At 37.7% G+C, this 20,814-nt stretch overlaps 1 protein-coding gene across 3 annotated transcripts in view; it reads right to left on the bottom strand.

The window, feature by feature from the left end:
* The window catches only part of ADGRB3 (adhesion G protein-coupled receptor B3), a 732,417-nt gene that overhangs the window by 363,406 nt on the left and 348,197 nt on the right, over positions 1 to 20,814 (bottom strand). For all 3 annotated transcript variants that reach the window (XM_047760010.1, XM_047760017.1, XM_047760000.1), the window contains one exon: positions 5,971 to 6,165. In XM_047760010.1, the coding sequence (XP_047615966.1) occupies positions 5,971 to 6,165 (195 nt within the window). The remainder of the gene's footprint in view (positions 1 to 5,970; positions 6,166 to 20,814) is intronic.

Raw genomic sequence — 20,814 nt, 5'->3', positions numbered from 1 at the left:
GCCTTCATTTCTACCCAGTGTCACTGAAACCGTCTTTCTTTTCTGCAACCTCTAGATCACTGCTGTAGACTCTCCATGGGTTTCTCTCCCCCAGTCTTCCTTTCCTCACTGATTCTTCTTATCTACCTTGGCTAGACCATATTTCTAAAAATACCACTCCTTTAGTCACTTTGTTTATAGGGAATCAAGACCAAACTCTTCTCTGGGCTTGGTTCTCCTGCCTTTATGATTAACATTTTCCACCGTGAACCCCATTTCTTACACACCTTGGTCTTTTGAATGTGCCATGCTCATGCCACCTCTATGCCTTGGATTTTGATTACTGTTTCTGTATTTAGCCTTTTTCTCCAAATTCTATCTCAAGGCCCCGTGCTCCCACAAGTTTTTTTTTTTTTTTTTTTTTTTTTACTGCTGTAGTTCAGACACTATGTTTCAAGGGTTCCAGGGAGTGAGACACACTGTACTTCTACTCTTCCTTATTACCACTCTAGCCTTGTTCACAACTGGGTTAGTATGTATTTAACCTGCACTAATTTTTTTTTGTCATTTTGTCTTTTAGGGCCACACTCATGACATATGTAGGTTCCCAGGCTAGGCGTCAAATTGGAGCTATAGCTGCCAACCTACACCACAGCCACAGCAACGCCATATCTAAGCCACATCTGCAACCTACATCACAGCTCAGCAAGGCCAGGGATCAAACCCACATCTTCATGGATACTAGTTGAGTTCATTAACCACTGAGCCATGGTGGGAACTCAAACCTGCACTGTTTCTAAGGTTCACAACAACCCTGGAAAACAGTTACTACTAAACTTCATTATTCAGGGATTCTGTATTTGCAAATTCAACTATCCCCTAAAATATATTTGTAAACCCCCAAATCAAAGCTTATAGCACTTTCACAGTCATTCACAGACATGCTCAGAATGGTGAATTTGAGTCATCCATGCATATACACTCAGCTCAGGTCACATGGTTGTTTTCGTTTTAGCCCACAAGCTGTAAACAAGTGCTATACATGGCATATTTAATGCCTAGTGTTCCCCGCCCCCATATTGGTTGTGCTTTCCATTTGGTAATTTCATTGGCGAAAGTGGTCCCCAACATAGTGCTAGAGGACTGTATTCTTAAACTTAAGAGGGCTGTGATGTGCCTTACCAAGAAAATATATATGTTAGATAAGCTTTGTTTAGGCATGAGTTTTAGATATATAACAAAAATAATATATGTTAAATAAGGTATATTTTAACAGAAACAGATATAACAAGGTCATGTATTAATTATGTGATGAAAGTTATATAACCAGATTCTAGAAGGAATCCATCCTGTATTTTCCCTACAAGTAAATGGCTCATCATTTTTAACTTTCTAGACTACAACTACCATAACTAATAAGAATAGACAATACTACAATTCCTTCTTTAGGGATGGAGAAATAACATAGAGAAAGATTAAGTAATGGGTCTGAAGACATCACAATAGTTATTGCACAAGCTGAAATTTCATCTTGCATGTCTGATTCAACACTGTCAACTCCAATCACTCCTGGTGTGGGTGGTATAAATTCATCCTCTATTGATAGAAGAGACTCAGCAGGAATTTTCCCAGGGGTTAAAAAAAGCAAATGGACAAGTTTTCCTCTCTTCCTCTCCATACATATATTTTGGCTACCCTACAACACACGGAGTTCCTAAGCCAGGGATCAGATCCAAGCCACAGCTGAGTCCTAAGCTGTAGTTGTGGCAAGGCCGGATCCTTAACCCACTATGCCAGGCTGGGGATCTAACTTGTGTCCCAGCACTCCCAAGATGCCAGCAATCCCATTGCGCTAAAGCAGGAACTCCTCTTTCTCTCTCTTATTGGAAGTTCAGGGTACTTATTTTTTTTGTGTGTGAAGCAAATAAATTCTTCAAATATCACTAGGTTATTCATTAATTATTTCAACAAATATTTGAGTGTCTACTACGTTCAAAGTGCCATGTGAAGCCCTAGGGACCTAACTATCTCTCAACAAGCCTAAAATTTATTGCCGAAGGGAGGCCTGGAAACAAATAATTATGTTATAGGAGAGAGCTGTAGTGGGGATAGTTACAAGGTTTCAAAAGGCCAGGCAATTGGGAAAATACTGAATTCTCCCTGGGATTTGAAGAGAAGATTTTTTTAGTAGAAATAATTTTTGAGCTGGATCTTGAAGGAACTTGCATCTGACTGGAAATGGGGAGATTAAGTTACATAGAGGACCAATGAGCAGAGTCTTAGAGGTATGTTCAAGACCCGGCATTTGGAAAGAATATGCCTGAAGGGAACTCTTGGAATAGTTTTCTACCAGTTTTCCAAAATAAACTATTACTACGCTTCATCATTCCAAAACAGAACATTACACATATTACATTTCAACTTTTTTCTCCCAATTTTAACAGGTTGTAGTTATGTAGTAATGCTGAATTCAGCATTACTAAATATTTTAAATAAATGCTTTGGCCATACTCTCTCTCTCTCTCTCTTTTTTTTTTTTTTTTTTTTTTTTTTTGCTTTATAGGGCAGCATTAGCAGCATATAAAATTTTCCATGTTTCCAGGCTAGGGGTCAAATCAGAGCTGCAGCTGCCAGTCTACACCAACAGCAGATCCGAGCCACATCTGCACCTGGATCCTTAAACCACCAAGCAAGGAGGCCAGGCATGGAACTTGCATCCTCATGGATACTAGTCAGATTCGTTACTGCTGAGCCACAATGGGAACTCCTGCCCCTACTACATTTAAACAAATGCATTCTCTTTAAATAGTTTTACTTAACCTTTCTTTGGTCTTTGCTATTTTCCTAGGTTTTTTTTTTTTTTTAAAGGATAACAAAAGCTCAGTGGTATCTCTGTAAGTACCGATTTTGTTGTTAATTAATTCAAAAAACATTTGTTGAACACCTTCAGTGGTCAAGATTCTTTGCTAAATCCTATTTGGGGGAAGGGGGACCAGGAGCTTGATTGGAATCCAAAGATGGTTCAGGACTATTTCTTCTTTTTCAAAGATTCACCAGTGAGTGTTAATAATTCAAGGTATAAAGAGATGCAAGCAGAAAAGTGCTGCCAGAGTTCAGAGGCCCAGAATACCAAGAGATTACTTTAGAAGCCAGTCTGAAAGCACAGAAGAAGCAATGGTCTGGAGCCAAGAACACACAGGAAATCCAGGAAATAGGAAGTGGTTTATTTGGCTCCAAGTCTGTGGAGGAAAAGAGTAGTTCACGCATAAGGCTGAAAAGGCAGGTGACCTATGTACTGAGGACATACTAGAAGCCAAGATGCAGACGTTGGCTTGTCCTTCAGGTACCCTTGAAACCCCTCTGAAGTTTTCGGACTGAGGAGTGACATAATCTGAGCTGTCCCAGAATGGCTAATAGGACCATGGTATACAAGATGAGTGGAGACGCAGTAAGAAACCCCTCTGAAGTTTTCGGACTGAGAAGTGACATAATCTGAGCTGTCCCAGAATGACTAATAGGACCACAGTATACAAGATGAGTGGAGACGCAGTAAAGATCTGAGGGAGGATGAAAAGAGAGGCCATGGAAATAATGGAGGCTGGGGTAACTGGACCCCAAGTTAGGGAAACAGCCCTGGGAAGAGACAGGAAAGAGAGCAGGAAGAGGCACCGTGTAGGCCAAGCAACCAGGAAAGGAAGAGAAGGGAAAAGTCAAGATGACCTTACTGTTCCAGCCTAAGGACTACTCATTATACAAGGTGAAGTAGTAAGTGCAAGAAAACGTGGGACTCAAGATGAGTTTAGTTTATGCCATAATTAGGATGAGAGTCTGGGTAATTTGAAGTGCCCAGGGCTCTGGAAAGCAGGGGACTGAAGTTTCAGTAAGGCACAGAAGGTTCTGGGTAAGGCTATAATCAAGCAAAGGCAATAAATACATCCAAAAGGTCTGTGTAAACAAACTAGTTTCCAAAAGAAAGTATAATAGGAAGCAGTACAAAGTCCTCTGGGATTTCAGAGAAGAGAAAGATTATTTTCTGATGGCATTTGGGGCTTGCAGTTCGGGCATCCAGAAAGACTTGTTGGAACTGCCCTAGGAGTTTGACAGGCAGAGACAGAAGAAGGACTTCCAGAAAAGGAAGGCTTCCAGGGGCCTGAAAAGACACCAGTAAATGCAACAGAAAAATGCAAGCTTCCGTTTGTGAGAATGACGAGGACGGCACCCTTCTGAGAATTGTGTGTGTGTGTGTGTGTGTGTGTGTGTCTGTGTGTGTGTGTATAAGACTGATGAGAGAGTGAGATGGAAATGGAGGAAGGTATTTCTGACAGTGCCCAAATGACAAAACCATAAGCCAATTGCTCTTTTTAAGTCAGCTAGCTGATATCTGTGAGGAAGTCTCTGTTTATACTAATTGTTCCCAGAGTCCACGCTCTTCAAACAGAAGCTCCATATGTTCCCAGTACAACCCAGGGATCTTAATTTCCTGAATTTCAGCACCTAAAAAATCTTTAAGCCCTACACTCCCGAGGACTAGAAGAGATCCCAGGGCTCACAGAGTGCAGCCTTCTGCCTGATGTTTCAATCATGAACACAGGATGTGAGATTTTTTTGAAATGATAACTTGTATTTTATGTCAAGGACTTCAGGCATTATTTTTTTAATGTTAGTATTTTTATTTTTCAATGCTAATGAGGAGAAGTATTTCAGGACTATAGGGAAAAGTTGTACTTCACTAACTTTGTTACATTTTTAAAGTTGAAAAATTGTTTCATTCTTCATAAAGAAAAATAAACACCACTGAAATGTTCAAACAATGGTAACCGTCCATCCTTCTTCCCACAATGTATTTTGACAATTAAAAATATATTCCTGGACACTAGTGACATGAGATAGAATGCATCCCCAGTAACTCTCATTGCAACTACTTTCAGCAATATATGCATATAGTTTAAGTAATATATCTATCTCTATACCAATTAGGGCATGAATATTATTTGTGAATAATTATTTGATTCCAAAAGCCTTCTTTTTCTCTCTCTCCCAATAGCTGATCAAAACAAAACCAAAGAGAAACAAAAACTAAAAACTCACTCTTTCTAAGTGAAATGCAAATAAAACTCCCAGAGAGTGGGCTGAAAGAAAACTATCTAATGTGGGAATTTTGTCAATTCTTTAATGAATTTCATGCAGACATTCAGTAAGAATATCATGCTGGAAATGCAAAAACCAGCTCTGCATTCTTGGCGGAATGCATTTTAGCCTACAGCTCAAAAAGAGTTAATCTGAAATACACACTAGAGTTGCATTAAATATGCTTTGCCATTCAACAAGCTTTGTCTTAATGGCAAAGGCAATTCTGAAACTGGGTGAGTGCTTAAACTTTATTATGGAAATAAATGATGCTGCTCTAGAAGTCTTCCATGACAAGAAAAATATGCTGTGATGAGTTACTGAATTCCTTATCTTCCTATACAGAACAGTTCGCTACTTGCCTGATACTTTCAGGCAAAGGAAGCACAAAATTCAATATGGCCTTCCCCTTTCTAACAGCAAAACCCCAAACAAAACTTAAACTGCATCTTCTTCGCCTGTTAGAGTTAATGTGCCTTCATTATGCTTTAATGTGCTTTTAATAGTCTCCTATGGCAAGATGGGGATATTAAATGTGGGAATAAAATATCCATGATACAACCTTGAATTTGCTATCGTGCCTGCTCTCTGAGGGCTAAAAACACTTCACACACATTCTCACTCAGTCTCTCCTTGAGGCACATTAGGTGCCTGTTATGGCTGAGGACAGGTAGATTTAGAATGACAAAGGAATTGAGAGGTCATTTCCAGAGCTCACACAGCACTGCCTGTAAGTTTTCCCAGCAGGAGTGACTGCTCTCCCCTCCAAGCCAAGAACCCTCTAGGGTGGCTGCACTGGCTTCTTGGGCTCCAAATCTACCCCAAGATCACTTGTCTTTTCCTTCATGGGATTCCCTCCCTTACCTGGACACCATCAGATGCCGGGATGTAACTTGCCCTCTTAAACGTGTCTGTTACATTCCTGAGGATTTCCACGGACATCAGAAGATCACCTGCATAGAAGTTTTTCCTCTGAGTTAAATCCAGCAGTGTCTTGGTGACCTGGGACATCCCATCACCCGCCAACATTCTCTGCCCCTTTGCAAGGTGTTCTTTGATCTGTGATGGTCAAAAGAACAGAAGAAAAAACAAATCAGAACCTTCATTACTGATTCCCCATGTATCTTTATCAAGCAAATGTATTAAAAACTGTAGAGTCAACTTTCAAAAAGTATTCTAAGACTTGAGAGGATTCCAAAACTATGTTGTGTTTATCCCACACTCACATGGACAAAAAAAGACCAGCATCTGTATCCAGACTTTGGCTGACTTGATGGACTTGCCTTTTCTAGTTTTCAGAAACCACAATTGAACACATGGTGGAAAGCTTGTATTAATTTAGGTTTTTAATTGAAATAAAAATAAAAAATATTTTTGCACATGGTAAACATGAGAGATTGTTCAGTGAGGTGTGAGCAGAGATGGGAGAGTATAAATACTTCAAAATATCCATTTTTATTAACACACTGAGCTTAATCATTTTGCCTTACCTCTTAAATATACACATCTTTATGTAGTGGCAAAAAAAAAGTTTTCACAAGGACATCAGGTTAAGAAAGACATTTAGCTAAACTCTAGAGGTCTACTATGACTGACAGCTTGATTTATTTAAAAAGAAATAAATAACAAAAACATTTTTAAAAGTCCTCTCAGCTAGATCTTCAGCAGCAGAATGAACAACTGAGATGTAAGGCTTAATGTCCAGAGAAATACGTGTCAATTTCCATATATGCTTATCCTACAGTACAAGGAAAGAAAAATATCTTATCTTCAAGGGAAGAGTGCTGAGGTGAGAGAAGGTAATGTGATAGCAAGCATCCACTATCTGTTTACTTGCTACTAAAAGGCTAATCTTTATCATCCATCCCATTGCTAAATTTGTGATAACATTTACTCATCAAAAGATTACAAAATAACCAAGAACTAACATGCCAGAGAAAGCTTGAATTAGAAGGGTCAAAGCACAATAACCGTTATCATCAATTTCCCATTAAGAAAAGTGCTAACAAATCCTTTGAAGCATGGCAACCAACCTGAACAAATACAAAAGTTAGGAATTTTCTAAAACATGGATTTTAAAAAGTGCTATCTTGACAATTCAGATATGCAAATTTTCTTTAATCTCTAAAACTCTGTCTCAAAATATTTGGGGAAAATAAACTTCAGAGACATAGCCTATTCCCATTGTGTTATGTTAAAAACATAACATATTTAGGGAGTTTATTTCTTCTCATTTTCTTGTTTTCATTTCTCTCTGTCTCCCCTCAGTGGCAGCCATCAACCACTGACTAAAGCCCAGAGGATCTGGTGTGGCACCAAAGATCTAGCCCTTGCTTACTTCTTAAGTTTCAATGCACATTGCCATGGAGCGACAGGAATATACTAATCTTGATGCAGACACTGTGTCGGCCAATCAGAAAGGAAACTGACCCCTGAGGACAAGCCAGCTGGTACACCAGCACCATGTTTTCTACCAGGATGAACTCCAGCCCTGACTCTAAGCTAGTGATAACTCTAATTTCCTGTTCAGGTCACATGCACCATAATGTCATATTTTTGCACTGGATATTCTACCTTTCACCCTTACATGATATCATGTTTATGTATCATTCAGATTTAGTTCTGGTTCTTCTAAATATCTAAACAGAGTTAATCAGTGCCTTCTCTGTGCTCTCCCTTAACTCATACATACATTAACCACCCTATCATACAGATTTAGAATCCTCTGCTCATATGTCTTTCTGCCCCAGCAGTCTTTCTGCAGCTTGAGGATAGGTTTCCAGTCTTATTCACAGCCTTAGATCATAGCACAGTAAGTTTTGTTAGAATGAATATAGTTCTGATATGCTGAGTATACAATGGAACCAGGGCTGCCTAGTTTTGTATTTAAACTTTTCAACTTATTACTTATATGATTAGAGCCATCAGAGACAGTTTGTCATGTCTCTTCTAAGCTTTGAAAAATATGCCTAAAGGGTTAACGAGTTTTAAAAATAATTTTCAAAAAATCAAAGAAACCCATGCACGCCTTCAACATTCAGCATGGCTATTGCCTATGGGAAAGCTCCCTGCCTCATCATGGTCTGTGAGCACTACATGGTCTGGTTCCTGGAGACTTCTAACATTTCTCCTCTGATTACTGTGCTCTGGTCACTCTCATCTTTTTGATCTTCCTCAACAACTAGTACATGCCTATCTCAAGGCCTTAATGAGTGCTTCTCCTTTTGCCTGGAACAGTCTTCCCATTGAGATCCAAATGCTTTTTTTTTTTTTTTTTTGTCATTTCCTCAGAGAGGTCTTACCTGACTTCCTGCCTAAAATGGTGTCCTTGTCATTTTCAATTATCCTACTACCCTTCTTATTATTTATTTTTTATTCATGTAGTCTTATCTTTTTAAAAAACATCTCACTTTCTTCATTGTGTTCAACCTTACCTGCCATTGTGCATTTATCTTTTGGCTTACTGGCTTTTCTGCTTCCCCCTTTAGAACAGAAGCCTTACAAAGGGAAAGATTTTGCATATTTTATTTCTTGTAACAATTCCCAGTACCCTGAAGATGTACTCAATATTCTGGACAAGTGAATTAATAAATGAATGATGAACGATCCTCCTCTGATCATGTTGGGTGGTAGGATTAAATTAGGCACACTAGGAAGCTGCTCTAAGCTGTTCATTAACATAGTCTATAGAAAACTTAGATATCAAATAGCATGGAATAAATAAACTACCTGACTTAGCAGAAACAGTGCAGCTCCTGGGCTCAAAGTATCTGCTTCAGTAGGTGGAATGTGAAGAAAGTGTTGAAGAAAAATGAAATTAATAAAATCTACCCTAAAGAATGTCCCAGACTTCAGTGTTCAGTTTGGTACTGGCATTACAAATCACAGCTGTGACACTCAAAGCCAAGGAGCACTTAGATGGTTCTCTGTTAGAGATGAGATACAGCAACAGTTGCCAAGGTAAACATCATTTGACTACTCAACTCAGCTCCCTATTATTTCAGCAACCCTTATCAATGCCTAAGAGGGTCTAACTCACATAGGTATAATATAACCTTCCCCTCAAACAAAAGCAGCATGACATTGACTTTAATTTCAAGGAATACAACATTCAGATATGTTTTCTGTCTGCAATAAAAATAATACAGAAGTGTTTGAATGGTTCAACTAATCAGAGCTAGGTAAGGCAGTATTTCACAACTGGGTCAGCAGCAAATGTGGCCCAGTCAGTAGCAAATTAACATCACTGCCATCTGAAAGCTGCTTAGCAGGCTTATGTGGAAGGACTTGTTCTCTTGTTCTCAGTTCAGCTCTTTGGAGACAGACGTCCAGATCACAACACCAGCTCTCACAATTGGCGCTAATTAGCATCCTTCCTGGCATTGTCAGTGGAAGGCACCCAGAACAAATACCTTGTAATATTTGCACACACTAGCATAGGTTATTGGTAACATTTATAAAGGCTATGAAGAATGTCTTGATAAGACATATTAAGGTGAAAAACAATTCCAGTCTCTTGATCTTCCTTGCATAACACAAGAATATGTTGAAAGTCCCTTTCCTTATCAAAGAACCTTTCACTTCCTTTTTCTAAAATGACAAATCCATGTTTATCGGCTGGATTATTTTTTTTTTTTGGATCATGAAGAAAGAGACTTCAGATCAAGTTTGCTCACCTCACTTTTCTCTATTTCACATTGTTCCTTTACTTGCATCCTTCATTTTTAACTATATGATTACCTCTGTGATTTCAAATCTCACACATTTTCAATCTGCATTCTTCTTCAATCTTTCCCTCTCTTAAAAATATGGCTTGATATTGGGTATTGTATTTGTTTGTTTATTTATTTATTTATTTATTTATTTATTTATTTATCTTTTAGGCCCGCACCCATGGCATATGGGGGTTCCTAGACTAGGGGTCCATTCGGAGTTGTAGCTGCCAGCCTATGCCAGAGCCACAGCAAGGTGGGATCTGAGCCGTGTCTGTGACTTACACCACAGCTCAAGGCAACGCCAGATCCTTAACACACTGAGTGAGGCCAGGGATCGAACCCACAACCTAATGTATGCTAGCTGGGTTTGTTGACCGCTGAGCCACGATGGGAACTCCAGGGTATCTTATTTAAACACAAACTCTTCATTTTGCTATTTCCTTTTGACTAGTCTTCTTTCTCTTTGAAATAAAAATCAGAAGTAAAAAATCTGATTTGAACCCCAACACCCTTTAAGTTGCAAATTAAACTCGACAACCACCTAGTAAGAATTTTCTATGAAAATATCACTAGGACTTTGTGTGTGTGTGTGTGTGTGTGGGTGTGTGTGTGTGTGTGGGTGTGTGGGTGTGGGTGTCTTTCGTCTTTTTAGGGCCACTCCTGAGGCATGGGGAGGTTCCCAGGCTAGGGGTCTAATCGGAGATGTAGCTGCTGGCCTACCCCACAGCCACAGCAATGCCAGCTGTATCTGGGACCTATACCACAGCTCATGGCAATGCCAGATCCTTAACCCACTGAGTGAGGCCAGGGATCAAACCTGCTACCTGTTCCTAGTTGATTCGTTTCCACTGCACCACAATGGGAACTACTCACTAGGATAGTAAGTTTAAAGAGCAGCTGTAGACATAAAACCTGGATTTAAATTTTGGTTCAACTATTTACAACTTAGGACCACTGAATAAATCTTTCATAGAATCATCTGTCTTTAAAAAACCAAATATTAGAATGTTGCTATGATGGGTTAATGCAAAGATTAAAGTGAACACTCTGTGCTATTTCCCCTTCTTATTTTTCCATCTTCAATTTCCAATTCTTCTAAATACTAAATATGTAATATTTCTCATATTCATCATTTTTACCTGTGGGCAAGATGTAGACTGGTACAGGTCTTCAATATTTATCATCACCTTCTTTACAACAAACTCTGATTTTTACTGAGTCTTGCCCCAAGCTAAATGATCCTATTTTTCACATCTCTGAACATGTCACTTCCCTGCTACCAGAAAATAAATAAAGTCCAAATCAAAACCTATTCATTTTCATATTAAATCAAATATACCCTCCATTGTTTGACTTATAAGGCCATCCAAATATAATCCTGGCAATTCCAATCTTTTGTCTCTAATTTTATTCATGCAACCCATTATTTCTATTCAGTTAGTGATTATTTCAGTCCTACTTTTTCCTCTTTATTGCTACTTAATAATTCAATCCACCTTGCTTTTGAATTTGTCAAATTAGACTTTACTATCATTAATTTTTAAACTAATAATTTTAATCCAGTTTATTTATTCACTGTTGCTTTGTAACCATTTCTTCTTAAATTCTCTTTTGTCAGAGCAGGATTCTCTTTTTTCAAACTGCTTAGTCATTATTTTAGTAAGGTTCTGTGAATGGTAACTATTTTAATGTTTGACTTTTTTTTTAAGTTACACTCACTTTCAATTGATCTTTCAAATGGGGAGGTTTTTATTCTGCATTCACCATTTTCATGATGTGATTTAGTGCCAATATTTTTGTAAGTTCAACGTTTGATCTTTTGTAAATTACCAGTCTTTTCTTTGTGGTAGCTTTTAGTATTTTCTTTGTGTTTTAATCCAGTGCAGATTATGTTTGTGTGTATTTGATTGTATTTATTCGGGACTTTTTTCAACCTGAATACATTATCTCCCTTGCACTTTGGAAAATTCTTAAGCACTAACTCATAGAATGTTTTCTCTGCAATCTCTTTGTGGTCTCCTTCTGATATATTTCTATTAGAGTATATACATTTGTATTAAATATATATAAAACTTTCTAATTTTACTTTTTATTTTCTAAATTCTCATTTATATTTTTTATTTCTTTATCTATTCTGGCTTCTCAGTGATCTTTTTCCAAACCTAACTTCCGGGTCACTATTTCTTTCTTCAATTTTGTCTAATTATCTATTTACTCTATTGATTAATTTCAAAAACAATATTTTACATTTATAGAAGTTCTAGTTTATCTTTTTCATATTCTGTCATCTCTTAACTGTGCTTTCTGCTCTTTCTTTTATCTCTCAAATTATTTTAAACAAGTATGTTATAGTTTCTTTCATATGTTCTATTATTTCTTCCTGCACTGCTAGTTCTCCTGCTTCTTGCATTTGCTAATTCTTCCTCATGATATTTGTGATTATTGTCAACTCACATTCAGTAAGGTGTATTTATTGTTTGGGACCCCCATGTTGTTGGTTTGTGAAAGAGTTGTCAGAGATTAGCTTTGAGTGTGTTTCTCTGAGGGTGAGAGCTTCAGGCCGTTCAATCATACTGGATCATTTTGTGTTCATTTCTATGTTAATTCCTTTTTTTTATGGTTCAGACTAGGCTTTTCAGTTTCTGAAAGGTGATTTCTTTCCTCTTTCTCCCAAATCCTTATATAAATTTAAATTTCTTAGATGCATCTTAGGCCTATAGAATTTGTCTAATCCTTGAGGTCATAGTAGTCAAGATGATACCAGCCTGCTGCAGAGGGCTTGGTATAGCATCATGACTCCTGTGGAAGGAGGTCTGGTCAGCTTACTCAACACAGCTTTAGAATCTCTGCCTCTGGTACCTAGGACTCACACTATCTGAAACTTTCCCAGCTGGCTACTGAAATATCAGCTTTTCTCTATTGCTCTGGCTTTCATTAGTTGTTAGTTGTTTTTTTTTTTTTTTCTCTTCATTTATTTATTTTCTTTCTTTTTTTAGGGCTGCACCCATGGCCTATGGAGGTTCCCAGGCTAGAGGTCAAATTGGAGCTATAGCTGCTGCCCTACACCACAGCTACAGCAATGCAGGATCTGGGCCTCATCTACAGCCTACACCACAGCTCATGGAAATGCGGGATCCTTAACCCACTGAGTGAGGCCAGGGATTGAACCTGTATCCTCATGGATGCTAGTCAGATTTGTTAGCCACTGAGCCACGATGGAAACTCCTTCCTCTTCATTTCTGATATCTAATTATTTCTCTGTCTCTTGAGCTGTTTGAAAATATTTTCTTGCTATAGTTCATACAGAACCTCAGTAGATCTGTGAAGTATTAGCTTGGTCCATCCCACTATTCTACTACTGCTGCATTTACCTAACACCAACCAGAATGAATTACTCACAGTTTCTCAAAGGAGGCTCAAGGATCCTGCTGTGACTCCTTAACTAATGCTCTTCTATAACTTAAATGCTTTCTCCAAATCCTTTTGTTAAATTATCTTTCCTTTCTCCTTCCTGAATTCTTTTCAGATAACTGCAATTGTGATATGATCTCTACTTTATAGAAGTAATCTTGCTCTATCTTATATTATTATAGTATTTGTGTTCTTATCCTAACCATTTTATTAGTCCATAAGCTCCTAAAGGGCCTATAGTTTCTTTTTCAATTTGTTTCCCCTGTAGTTTCCAGCACATTGTCTGACACACAAAGGTATCTGCTCAAAGTCCTTGTTAAATTAAACTGAAATTACAAAAGGATTTTTACTTTTCCTCTGTAACTGTCATCCTCAAAAATCAACAAGGTGAAAACAGCTGTCCCTGATTATTTGAAAGGAAGAAATATGCAGTAATTAGAGAACTATTTCCTGATAGAATTGCCTATTCAATGATTAATATAAATAGGCAAATGATAACAGAAATTTAAAATTTCTAGAGTTACATAACCACTGCCTTTAAAAATAATACCAGTTACAACAAAATATAGCATTTATTAAGAGCCTATTTTGTGGTGGCAGTGTTTTACATGAGCTATCTCATTTGAGTTTTAAAATGGCCATTGGAGGTGCCATAATCACCCACATTTAACAGATGAAGGTGAAGAGACAGTGTGGTGAGATGTATTCCCCAGGCTTGCATAGTGCCTCAACTGTACCAAGATTTGAGCTCAGGAAGCTGGATTCCAGGCTCCATGTTCTTAATCACTTCATGTGTAACACAGGTTTTATTTAATGCTTTTGTCAGAAACTGTCAAAATGCTTACATATATAGAAATCATTCTCAACCATATTTGTTTTAAAGAGACATTACATCTTTTTCATATAAAGAAAGAATATAAGAAGCAAGTGGCTTGAAGAGCCACTTTCTAGGCAGTTGAGGTGGTAGCAATTATTTATTAGTGGGTTTATTAATTTGGAATGCAATGTGGAAATGTTCCTAAAGCCATTTACCAATGTCTATAAAAGATTTTGCAGGTAGTTTTATTCAAGTGGAGAGAAAAAGTCCCCAAGCATTCCCTTGGGCTCTATTTTCTAATTTTCTTAATTTAGCCACTGAAGTAGTTTAGAAAGGTTTATAATTTTAATATTTCCTATAAAATCATAATTATCAGTGATTATATATGCTCACATTACAGTACTCTGTGAGCATTTCTGCTCCAAAGGACAAGTCTTAAAAGTTTCTGTGTCATTCACATTTAATACTGTTGACAAGATCAACAGTAAAAGGAAAAAAATAATCTAAGGTCTAAAAATAGCTGCTTTTTATAGTTACAGATTAAGCCTCCTTGCTCTTTATAGAGAGAAATGTGTTAAGGGTCATGGTTTAAAGAGTAGGTGTGTTTCTGAAATAACCTTATTCTTTTCACTTCATGCCTCCTACTGCCAGCCACAGTTGCCTCTATTGTGTGAATCCTAAAAAAAGGTTTATCGTAGCTGCTCTGTGCAAATGACACACTTTAAACGTCATATATTTATATATTATTTTCAGCATCAACTCCTACAGTCCATCTGTAAGGTATATTAATGGTTCTCACAGTTCTAAGTGGCTTCAATTAAAAGATAATTATACGAGAAACTTCTTTTCATCAAGCAATAATCTAAATATACATCTTTTGCTTCAGTTCATAACTGTCATTTTCTAAGACTGAAATCATCCACTAGATGATGGTTTTAAATTATTTACAAATCTATCTGGTGTCTCCAGGAAAGACAGAGATCATCCTATATCGGAAAGAAAACATAACTTTTGTTCAAACACATGAATACCTTCTTAATTTTCTCTATATTTTATATGAACATGTATATTTATCTTAGACCTAGGACTTCAAATCTGAAAAGACCATTCTTGTCTAGAGACAATGTGATGGGGAGATTTAGTTAAATGTTCCCTTGCATAAAGTGTATATGTACTGCCCAGAACTGAGGACGAACAGCGTTTGGCCACAGGGGCTTTGCATATCCCAATTTCTTAACCCTAAACTTGAAATGAGTAATAGGATGCCATGAATTTGAGGATGGCAAGGTATTGTTATGAGATTAAACTGAGTCAGGAAGAAAACTGAGCCAAGTTACACTGTGCATATTCCCCTGTAAAGCCTGGAATTTCCAGAGTAAGAATGAAAGCACAGTAAATTTGCCTAACCAGTAAAAAATTAGAAATAGAGGGAGTTCCCGTCATGGTGCAGTGGTTAACGAATCCGATTAGGAACCATGAGGTTGTGGGTTCGATCCTTGGCCTTGCTCACTCAGTGGGTTAAGGATATGGCTACCGCGTTACTGTGGCTCTGGCGTAGGCTGGCAGCTACAGCTCTGATTAGACTCCTAGCCTGGGAACCTCCATAGGCCACGGGAGCAGCCCAAAAAATGGCAAAAAGACAAAAATAAATAAATAAAAATAAAGACTCACTGTTAAAAATGTTTTTAAAAAAATTAGAAATAGCTTTGATTTCTAGTCAAAACTCAAAAGCACAATTCCTGAGCAAAAGCCATAGGTAGGTGTGAAATAAATCATATCTAGAATGATTATTAATATTCTGAGCCAGGGGACAGCACTATGGTGGGTGAATGAGCTCAAAACATTACAGTGGTCACAGACAGGGACCCAAACTTTCAGGCACCTGCTCCACGGGAGGCAGTGACCCGCTTTCTCTGAGGGTTTCTCAATTCTGTTTCTGTTACGTGAGTTTCTTGTTCTGGAGATACTGTATCAATCAGTCACAATGGGATCAGTCTGCTGTGAAAACAGACAACTCCAAAATCTCAGTACCTAAGAACAAAAAGACGTATTTCTCACTCACACTGCAGCTGCAACCCAGGACATCAGGGAGGCTTTGCTTGTCATACCTGGGGCTTGGGATGACAGAGGATGAGGGATTTTACATTGACAATGACATTCTCAGGCCAGATTTAACAAAGATCTCTTCCATATATAATGACTTAACTGGAACTTTTCAAAGTGTAGATTCTGATTAAGCAGGTCTGGGAGAAGGTCTGAGATTCTATATTTCTAACAAGCTCCCAGGTGCTGCTTCTACTTCAGGTCGTTGGAAAGCATTTTGGCTCTACCAAATGCATTCTCTGCAATGCATCCAAGTAGTTCAACTTTGCTGAAGAAAAGTCATATTCGCACAGGCTAGTTGTAGTCTAAGCTCTTCACTGCAAACTTCTGTACCATACAAGCTTTGGCAACCCCTAAGCCCAAGTGCCTCAGTCTGACCTTCATCATCCTGCCTTCCTCGTTTCAGAAAATGATAAGCACATCAGCTGCATGTGATCATTCAATCTTAAAGGATACTATCATCTCGCCTCTGGATTCTGGCAGCAAGCTCCACAGCTTCCAGTCCTGCCCCACTACAGTCTACTCTCCATAGAATAGCCATTAAGCCTCTTTAATTACACTGAATCACATGTCACTCCTTATTGTCAATGGCTTCCTACTGCCCTCAGGATAAAACCCAAACTCTTAGCAAAGATCTTTAAAGCACAGAATAATCTTTTCCCTACCCAGTTCTCCAACTTCATCTCACGACACTCTCTTCTTGCTCACTACTTCGGGCCACTGGATTAAATTTCAATTCCTTAAAGACTTCAAGGTTTGTCGTTACATTGTTCTCCCCATTAGAATGTACAAACTCATTCTCTCCACCATTTGCATGTCTAGATATATCTCATCTTTCAGGTCACAGTTGTAATGTTTTTTCCTCATATATACCTCACTGATTTCCTTATGTAGAGTGGTCCCCAAACTTTATTCCCTGTGTTGGCACTTTGTTAATTCCCTCCTACATATCGCAGTTTGGAATTATTTTATCACTTCTCTGTCTTTGTATTTGTTGGGTGTGTCACATTCAAGTTGCATCCTGAGGTCCGTGCACTGCATTGCCTCTAGTTAAAGCTCAGTGGATATGTGTAGAATAACTGAATGGGTTGAATAGATTGATGCACAACTGAATGATAAAGTACACCTTCCTTTATAGTATTTTTTCTTTGGCATTAGCCTGAATGTAATTCTCTGTATGAGTATAATCTATTAAATCATCAGATGAATGTTTCAAGTCAGTGTATTTCAATAGCTAAAACTAACATTTCTTCACCAACTCATACGCACCCATAATCAGGGAGAAGCTTAAAAATCTCCTGGGCTTTAGTAGATATGATCAGTAACATGTTCTGAGTTTTTAAAAAGAGAAAATAAAGCATAAATATAGAGTTATTTCATTATACATCTATTTAACAGACTCCCTTAAAATTCCCTAGGAAGCACTATCATATGTGTATAAAGTTTTGTGTATATATATATATATATATACACACACACACACATACAAATATATATATACAAATATATATATGTATACACACACACACAATGAAAATGTATTAGTTTAGTAAGTGTGGTAATTTCTGCAAGAGCAATGCATTTGCCACCCCAACAATGAAAAAACATATAAATTACAAAAGTCATGCTCTTTAGATCATCAAAGAACTATGTATGAGATGAACTAAATTTCCAGAAAGAGGAGATCCTTTCTGAGGCAGGCAAACAATTTCAGTCAGTCGATTTTTTTCCCCATTAGGAATGTTTGCTCAATTTCATCAAGAAGTGAGGGGCAGGTGTAGCCCAGACAGAGGACCTCTAGGGTAAAAATAAAAACTAATGTTTTTTGGTTGCCCAGAGCTGGAGAATTTTAATGGAGATTTCAGGGTTCCTAAAAGTCTTATTGGGACTTTTCTCCATGAAACATTTGCTGAATTTTTGAAATGTGTAGGAAGCTGAGGAGTTAGGATAAACACTTCTAAAATGGAGAAAACAATTTTCTCTATCCTTGTCAGTAGGCATTTAGAAGCAAACACCTAGTGAGGGAGGAGTCCAGCTTTAAGCAATCAGCTGTCTCCCACTCAAGACATTTGACGCATTTGAAGTTGCTTGGGCAGAAAGCTTGGACCCTTTAAAGGGCAGAGCTGAATCTTCTACAGTTTCTCAGGGCTGATGAAATGTCACACATAAGCTCTCTATCCAAAGCATGTAAGACACACAGTGGAGAAAGGGAGACTAAGGAGATGGTGTCTTATAAAAACTGCAAAACATCTTAACTCAGATCAATCCTCAACTGCATTAAAGTTTCAGCTCCTCATTATATGTGAATAACCAAGGAAAGGGGAATGTTTTTCAGTGGATATTAACATTGTCTAAAAATCTTACACTTGTTTTACACAATGTCTGAGATTTAATCAAAAATTACTAGATACAGCAGATGCTGTGACTGATGAAAGAAAACGAAACAAGCCCATTCACAGATTGCCCAAATATTAGATTCCACTTATAAGAAAGTTAAAATGACTAGTTAAAATGTTAAGAAAAATAGAGATGAAAAGAAGAACAAAATAAATTTATCCACTCTCTAATAGAGCTAATAGAGTTGAGATCTTAAAAGAAAAAAAAATTAAAATAATATGTATATTATTTATCGGGAGTTAGTGAACTACAACCTGTGGGCCAAATCCAGTCCATTGCCTGTTTTTGTAAAAGTTTCACTGGAATGCAGCCATATTTGCCAATTGTCTATGGTTATGCTTTTGCTTCTACTACAGAGCTGAGCAGTTAGAACAGAGTTAGAACCTTATGGAGTATGAAGTGTAAAATGTTCTCTATCTTGTTCTTGAAATATGCTGTAAACTTTGACATATGAATTACTTAAAATATTGATTAAATTAACATCTTCCATTTTTTAAAATCAGCTCTTTCAGGGTAGACAGTATTCAATAACTGTTATTATCATTTGCTGAACACTCAGTAACCTCATCATATTATTCAAGACCACACGTTAAAATTTTGGGTGTGTGAAGATGCCCAAACTTTAAACATGTGGCCCTGAATAAAATTAAGAGGCTCCCATTCATTTTAAAGGAAATAAAGTTCTTTAACGTTTCCTTGGCATTGAGTTTCTGCAGTGACTGAGCTCTGGGAGTGAGGACTATAACAAACTTGAAACTTGGCAACAAGAATAAAAATGTGGTCATGTGCTGTGTCTTGAGTATGTAAAATGAGAGGGACATGCAAATAGAAATACATGCATATGAATGCCAAATTAATGTTGTAATTAGTAATAATAATAGTTCACATTTATTGAATGTGCAATATGGGCTGGTAACAACTCCATTCAATTGGCCTTTGGTGGGCTTCTCATTGGTATTTTTAAGAACTCCCACCTGGTTATGATGTTCAATCAGGATTTAAAAAAAGCACTGATCTAGCCTCTTCTTCCTGAGTTCCTCATCACTTGCAGTGTTCCATCCACACTATTCTGACAAAAAATGGCAAAAAAACCCAACTCTTATTCTCCCTGGCTCACTCACATTTACTTAATTGATGACTATTCCAAAATTAAAATCACCTGCTAGTTTGGCTGGACCAAAGTACAGGTTTCTTTGTTTTGCAGTTGCTCATTAAAACAACAACAAAAACCAAAATAAACAAATAAATAAACAAATAAAACTGTCTAGTTTTTTGACACAAAAATATATTTTGTGTATACAAAACTATGGTGGCTATTGTTTTCTTCTTTTCCTCTAAATAAGCTGCAATCTTCAAATGTATTATCCTCTTTTAGGCAATGATGGCCAAAAAAGTGTGATGCATGAGAAGTTTTGTTATAATGGAGCAAAATTCACCTGGAAGGTAGGGAATATACATAAATATAAAGCAAATATTTTGATTTCTTTTGTTATGATTCCTGTTCAACTTGTGAGAAATGTACAGGATTTAAGCTCCATTGAGACATGATGAGGAGCTCAAAGTGAGTCATAATGGCCAGTGTGAACATCCACACTAGTTGTTTTAAAACCTCCTGTGTAGGACTGTGGGTGTCTTGGAGTGATAAACTAAGACTGTTACTTTAGATAAGGAGTTTGATGGGCAATGTACTTCACTGGAACAGATGGAGGATTGGTAAAGTCAAGACATCTCCCCTAGAGTAATTGTTACTCCTTAAAAAAAGACCACTAAGCAGAGGGATGTGCAGGCTCTTTGCTGGAGGACCCCATTTCACACTGCTGAGAAATTTCCCATCAGAAGAGATGGGGACTCCCCATTCATGCTGGTCCCGGACCTTTTGCCAGCCCAGAGACCACTGACTCATTCCTGGACTTAACTGGGAGTGGTTTGTTACCCCCTTTTCTATTTTCACAGCTCTGACCTGTGTTGTGTGCTTATTGTGTGTAATACACTGAGTGATTCATGAATTGTATATTGGCCACTGTTTGATGTATCTCCAATCCTGCGATTCTCACTTGCCCTTCCTGTTGGGCCCTGCAACAAACAGCAAGGGTTTCTTCACGTCAGGCCCTGTCTCTTTCTCTGTTTCTCTCTCCCTTCCCCTAACCCCCCCTCCATCTATCTCTATCAATTCTCTCTTTCCTGCTAAACACCCATAAAAGTAGAAGAAAAGTAGGATAAATGAAGACCTGAAACCAGAATTCAAGCCTCTTAACCTCCTTTACC

Source organism: Phacochoerus africanus, chromosome 2 (assembly GCF_016906955.1).
Source record: "Phacochoerus africanus isolate WHEZ1 chromosome 2, ROS_Pafr_v1, whole genome shotgun sequence".
Lineage (NCBI taxonomy): Eukaryota > Metazoa > Chordata > Mammalia > Artiodactyla > Suidae > Phacochoerus > Phacochoerus africanus.
Note: the sequence above shows the minus strand (reverse complement) of the source record. Positions and strands in the feature narration are given on the sequence as shown.